This window comes from Papaver somniferum, chromosome 3, assembly GCF_003573695.1.
Source record: "Papaver somniferum cultivar HN1 chromosome 3, ASM357369v1, whole genome shotgun sequence".
NCBI lineage: Eukaryota > Viridiplantae > Streptophyta > Magnoliopsida > Ranunculales > Papaveraceae > Papaver > Papaver somniferum.
This window is the reverse complement of record NC_039360.1, coordinates 221,145,201-221,152,087: the sequence shown is the minus strand read 5'-3', so window position 1 is coordinate 221,152,087 and position 6,887 is coordinate 221,145,201. Positions and strand designations below refer to the sequence as shown.

General features: G+C 40.6%; 1 protein-coding gene across 2 annotated transcripts; it reads left to right on the top strand.

The window, feature by feature from the left end:
- The first annotated feature begins 3,394 nt into the window (after positions 1–3,394).
- Positions 3,395–5,163, top strand: LOC113362144 ((S)-scoulerine 9-O-methyltransferase-like). 2 transcript variants are annotated; one of them, XM_026605117.1, is made up of 3 exons: positions 3,395–4,242; positions 4,356–4,420; positions 4,496–5,163. In XM_026605117.1, the coding sequence occupies exons 1-3, from the start codon at positions 3,522–3,524 to the stop codon at positions 4,790–4,792; spliced, it is 1,083 nt and encodes a 360-aa protein (XP_026460902.1). In that variant the 5' UTR covers positions 3,395–3,521; the 3' UTR covers positions 4,793–5,163. The 2 variants fall into 2 exon arrangements, with proteins under 2 accessions (XP_026460902.1, XP_026460901.1); XM_026605116.1 differs by having other exon boundaries at positions 3,395–4,293.
- Positions 5,164–6,887: the final 1,724 nt, after the last annotated feature.

Genomic DNA, 6,887 nt, shown 5'->3' with positions numbered 1-6,887 from the left:
GCCAGATGCACCACCGTGCCAATGGCATGCCATTCCAGCCACATTTCTGCGCCAAAGGCATGCCAACATGCCATCCGCACCACTGTTCCAATGGCATGCCATGCCAGCCACATCTCCGCGCCAAAGGCATGCCAACCATGCCAGCCGCACCACCGTTCCAATGGCATGTCATTCCAGCCACATCTCCGTGCCAAAGGCATGCCAACATGCCAGCCGCACCACCGTGCCAATGTAATGCCATGCCAGCCACATCTTCGCGCCAAAGGCATGCCAACCATGCCAGCCGCACCACCGTGCCAATGGCATTCCATGCCAGCCACATCTCCGCGCCAAAGGCATGCCAACCATGCCAGCCGCACCTCCGCACCTAAGCCATGCCGGCTATGCCTCCATGCCGCAGGCTTCCAAACGAAGGGTTGCAATAATCAACGACCACCCTTCCTTATGAGTTGCAAATATCAGCCGTCAAAGTTCGCCACCAAACGCGTGGCAACTTTTGGCCCAATGCCAAGCTCTAATTTTGGCCGCGCCTAAACTATGCCAAAATCCTAATTTTGGCCACGCCTAAAACTATGCCCACGCCGGCCATGCCTCCATGCCGCTGGCTGCCAAACGGAGGGTTGCAACAATCAACGGCTACCCTTCCCTCTAAGATGCAAATCTCAGCCGTACAAACTTGCCACCAAACGACTTGTGGCAATCTCTTGGTTACGGTGCCAACTCTTGGCCACGGTGCCAAAGCCCTAATTTGGCCACGCCAAAGCCATGTCGGCCATGCCGCTGGATGCCAAATGGAAGATTGCAACAATCAACGGCTATCCTTTCTTCTGAGATGTATATCTTAGCCATACAAACTTGCCACCAAACGACTTGTGGCAACCTTTGGCTACGTTGCCGACTCTTTGGCCACGTCACATACTTAGTTATGCCAATTTTTTGGTCATGACACCAAACCCTAATTAGCCACGCCAAGAGCATGCGCAAGCCATGCCAGCACCGTGGCCACGCCAATGGCTACCAGCGGAAGGTAACCACAATCAACGGCTAACATTCCTCTCAAGATGCGAAATCTCGACCGTCGAAAGTCACCACCGAACCGGCAAGCCTCTCAATCTTAACTTGCCAAACAATAGCAACATGCTACACGTTTTCCACGAAAACACTCGAGACATCAAAGCATGTCACAAACTGGGGGATGCTCATCAGGGTATTGGTCTGGCGGTTTACATCGTGCGGATTACACTACGACCGTTACAAAAAAGTTTCATAAGAGTGAGGCGCTTAGTAAATACAAGAAGTAATGGTGAAACATTTCCTTCATTATGGAAACATCAATTCCAGGCGTTACATGTTACCGCTTTCTTCCATTTACTCAACCGTTTCCACTTCTTACGGGACCAGGATACGTTTCGTTGCGACTTATATAAATAGGTCTCACCTATTTCCACCAAAGAACAAGTTTTATTCAGGAGAATACAACACTCAGAAATCACTTGTTACTTTCCCATCTGTTAGCTTTCCACTTTCTGATACAAGTCGTCAAACAACTACTCTTCCCGAATCAACTATTCTGGTCTCAACACTCTCTTCGCTTCCCTCCCTAGACCAACCCTTCTCCTACACTTTATGACCGAAGCAAGTCTGGAACATCCATTTCTTTGTTTAGGCCGGGTTTGTACAGATTGATCTCTCGAATCAATGTACTCTCTTGCAGTACATTGTTTAGGGTATAGACTCGTTTCTCACCCACACACTCAGAATTACCGAAATCAGCAGAAACTGTTTTCACCCTCAAACACTATCTCAATTCAGAGATACATAAACTTCTGGTGCATCAAATCTACCAAGATAAATCGGAGTCCAAATACTAATGCAAATGCAGGCAATAACAACTCAAGATATCCATGAACTAAACTTGCAATTAATTGCAATAAACTAAACTTCGATGCTTCTTGGATTTCTCCTGTTTTAAATGTTGGTTATGGACTAATCCTAAGAAACTGTGCAGGAGATAGACCTAAAGCTAAGTCAGGAATACTCAGGACTGAATGTGCAGAAAAGGCGAAAGCTTTAACTTTACTACAAGGAGCAAATGGGCAAGGGGTCTTGGCTTCAGGGACTTTTGGATGGAAGGTGATTGTGAAAGAATCATGAAGTTTATCGACGAACAAGAATCAATGGACTGGCAGAATCAGAGCATAGTGAAGAAAACAGTGAATATTTTGAAAAGATGTGAACGTTTTTTGGGGTTTAAGTTCACACGAAGAAGTGGGAATCAGGTGGCAGATAAATTGGAAACAGATTCACGAAAATCTTCTCTTTTCATGGAATGGATGAGGAAATGCCAAGTTTCTTAACCCAATTTCTTTTGGTTGATAGTACTTTTAATTTTTCTAATGCAAGTAACCAACCTAGAACTAATGCAAATATTGTTGGTATATTATCTGTAACTTGTAGAGAGTTTCAAAACTCAGTTCTTAATTCGGAAATCACTACTGAATTAATGTTGTCTGATAATCACTATCGGGAGCGTGTTCTCTTTGTGATACTATGATAACATTTTTCTTAGGTGTTCCGTGTTTTTGTACCTTGTCTTTTCTCTTTGGAATATCTCCATCTTTATCTTCAAAAAATAATAATAGTAATCATTTTTGCGCTTTTTCATGTATGAGATTCAGTATGATTAAGGGACATCAGACCATCACACATCTCCACGATGTCGATCAAGCTCACGAGATGTCCGTGACCGTTAGCTTTTCCTTTGCATAAATATATGGCCGGCGGCGGCACATTGTTCTCTTGTGGCGGCCACACCCCTTCAAAATGAAAAATATTGTGGCAGCTACACATGTCCTAAAAAGACGATCCTTGGGACGTGGGCAAGTCGAAATTATTTAGAAAAATGTGTTAATCTTAACCCTTTTTTTTGTGTGTCACGTGTTATATGGATTGTATGCAATGCACAATGACGTATGTGAACACTGGAGCTTGCATATATCAAAAGTTCTTTATATGCTCCGCTAAATCGATGGTAATTCAATTAGTATATATAAAAATATAGAAGTATGATCAAATACGGTAACACCTTAGTTAGATTAATTTTTTCTCTTTGACCTGTAATGGCCAGTACTGATAACCAATTTCAATGAGTACATGTGATCCACATCATGGATGCCCCTGTATCACATCTCTATCAGTAAAGACGGTTACGATACCCGATGACGGATACGGTGAACCATGATGGTGGAATTACATATCTAGCCTCAATAACATATATGCCTAACTGAACCAAACATATATGGTGTCTCCGGAAGAGCCAGAAGTTTTATATTAGACAAATTGTTTTTTAACATAGGAACTATCCACTATCTCTCTCTAGCTTTGGCTGCTGGCGTGGTGCACCGCTATAATCTATAAGTATCCGCACCATGTACCATAAAATCATTGTAACAAATTACACAGATACAAAACCACCACTACTTGATCAATATCATCAAAAAAACTAAAGTAAATAAATTAAGATGACTATGAATGGGAATGGTCATGGTCAAGAACATCACGCTGCTGCTGCTGATTACCACGTTGATGTCTCTTACCTTTCTGAAAATGCAAACTTGGGTAAGTTAATATGTATTCCAATGGCACTGAGAGCTGCAATGGAGTTAAACGTCTTCCAGATATTTTCAAAATTCGGGCCGGACGCAAAGGTTTCCGCTTCTGAATTAGTCTCTAAAATACCGAAGGCATCCGGTAACCCTGACGCAGCCATGTATTTAGATAGGATTCTCCGATTACTCGGTGCAAGCTCAATTCTCTCTGTCTCTACTAGAATGAACAGTACCGGAGATCATGCAGTAGTACCGGAGAGACTGTATGGATTAACGAGTGCATCGTATTGTTTAGTGCCTCGAGAAAAAGATGAAGTTTCGCTAGTACCACTCTTGGTATTGCAATCTGATAAGGTTATCGTTGATAGTTTTTTCAAACTGAAAGAGATGGTTATGGAGAAAGATGTAGTGCCGTTTGACGCTGCTCATGGTACTAGCATCTTCGAGTATGCTTGTAAAGAGCCAAGGTTGAATAAGGTTTTCAACGAGGGAATGGGAGCTTTCTCCGTTGTTGTTTTTGAAGCTGTTTTTAAGTATTACGATGGGTTTTCTGGGATGAAAGAGTTGTTAGATGTTGGTGGTGGTATCGGTACTTCTATTAGAAAGATTGTCTCGAAATACCGTTCCGTTCGTGGTATCAACTTCGACTTGCCTCATGTCATTTCTGTTGCTCCTCAATACCCTGGTAAAATTCTCTCACTCTCCATATGTATATATATATATAGCTAATATTGCATGAAAGTGCAGGTGTAGAGCATGTCGAAGGAGACATGTTTGAAGAAGTCCCCAAGGCTCAAAACATGCTGCTCAAAGTAAGCCAACTAAAATATTTTTGAATCTCCTTCTATATATGAATTGATATTCACAGTGGGCAATGTGATATGCAGTGGATACTTCACGATTATGACGATGAACGTTGCGTGAAGTTGTTGAAGAACTGCTGGAATTCGTTACAAGTGGGTGGAAAAGTTATGATAATTGAGTTTGTTGTTCCTGACAGACTTGTCAACAATGCAGAGTCGTTCAACGCGTTGAACTCTGATTTGATTATGATGGCTCTGAATCCAGGCGGTAAAGAACGGACAGTTTCCGAATTTAACGATTTAGCCGATGCAGCTGGATTCGTGAAGTGTGTACCTTTCTTGATCTCTGAAGGACTTCATCTCATTGAGTTTCATAAATGAGTCATTTGAAATTTCTCACCAAGACGAGTTGAGAGAATTTCGATGAAGCTCACAAGCTAGCATAAGAGATACCTCAATTTGCTTGGTTGGAAAGCATGGAGCAGTTAGAGATCATATGGTTTAAGGATTTCGTGATTAGCTTGCTTCATCTTCATGTTCATGATCATTTGTCGTCTTAGCTTGTTTTTTTTTTGTTTTTTTTTTACGAGAGATAAACCCAACTGGGATTAATCCAGTGGGCTTAGCGGGCTGACTCTTGAGGTTAAAGGTAAGGAGGAGAATCCTGTGCCTTGCTCCCAATTAATTTAGCCCCTGAATGATGTTTAAGTAGTTGTTCTTGCAAGTGTGATTATATGAGAATTTTCCGCGCACGGTACCCTTTTCTAATTGGTATGTTATGGGCATTGTATCTGCATGTTGTAAAGCCCATGGGCCTTACAAATTTTGAAAACCTACTTTCAAGGTGAATTAGGATTGCCCGAAGCATATATACTTCACAAATCTAATGAATCTACGCGATATGGGCTATACTTAGTAACCCCTCACACAAAGTCTGGGGCCAAACACAATTCTTATTGGGTTACACACCAAAAAGAAGGAAACCCTCACACAGAGTGCAGGACCAAGCACGATCCTTACTGGGTTACATACCAAGAAGAAGAAAAAGAAGGGAAACTTAGGTGCAAGCCCAAAAATAATAATATTCTCATTGTCAGGCCCATAATTAATTTTTAGTTCCGTGACACCCATAATTATATGAAATTATTAAAAATGTCTGCATGACGGATTATGCATCCGCATGAAGGGTTATGCATCAGGGGTATAATTGCCAACGCAACTTGGATATAACATATCTAAAAATCCGCGCCTTGGAATTTTACAAATTTTATATCGTTGGAAATCTTTTTAACAGAGCTACGCAACGAGTACAAACAACAATATCAATTTTTTGTTTTTCACGAAAAAATCGGAGGTGATCATCGTTTTAGGGAAAATTTTCGAAAACTAACTACATATTCATTATGCAGCCTCCAAAAAAAATGCATAACACATTATGCAGACGCATAACGAATTATGCAACCATTTTATCGACTGCATAAAAAAGTTATGCATCTATAACGAGTTATGTAGCCATTTTTTTGGTTGATTTTAGTGCGTACATAAAAAAATTGATGCATAATTGGTTATACCGCCATATTTAAGGATGCATATCAGGTTATGCATCCATTTTCTCGATGCATAAAAGATTATGCAACAATTTTCTCGATGCATAATGCAATATGCAGCCGTATTTTGGATGCATATCAGGTTATGCATCCATTTTCTCGACTGCATGATGCATTATGCATCAATTTTCAATTTCACACAAAATAACAAAGATGCCAGATAATGTGTTATGCATTCATTTTTTCGACTGCATGACATATTAAGCACTTATAACAGCATCATCATCTTCTTCTTCTTCGTTGTTCATCATCCCAGCTCAAATAAGCTTTATTATTATTCCTTGAATTTTCTAAATCTCAAATAAACTTTTCTTCATGTTCTACTTGATTGAAACAATTACAAACCCTATCTCCATCTCAGAACACATCTCAGATCCATCTTCTCAATCATAATACCTAATTAAAAAAAACCGATTCATACATCTTTCGGAAATAACAAACAGCAAGATCTCGATTCATCTCAGAACATCACCTCAAACCCTAACTTTCGATTTCATTCATCTATTGTTTCCAATCTTCAGGTGATTATATTGTCTATCAATATTATTGATCGTAAGTCACAGTTGGGAGGAAGAAAAGAAAAATAATTGAAGAAGAAATTCCCGTGAAGAAGAAGAAGAAGAAAAGATACGAAGAAACCAAATTTTATAAATTGTGGGTTTGGGAGAAATTTTCTCACGAAAATTGGGTGCGCGCGTGAACTTTTCCGCCCGTGGGTTTCACGGTGTAGAAAATCTGTAGAATGGGTCTCCCTGTAGTTTTCACGAAAAAGAAATAATATCCTTACCAGGTCAGACAATTCTTTGACAGTCCAAACAATGTTTACAAACTATCCAACACCTGCTCTAACATCATGTTAAAGTCTATGG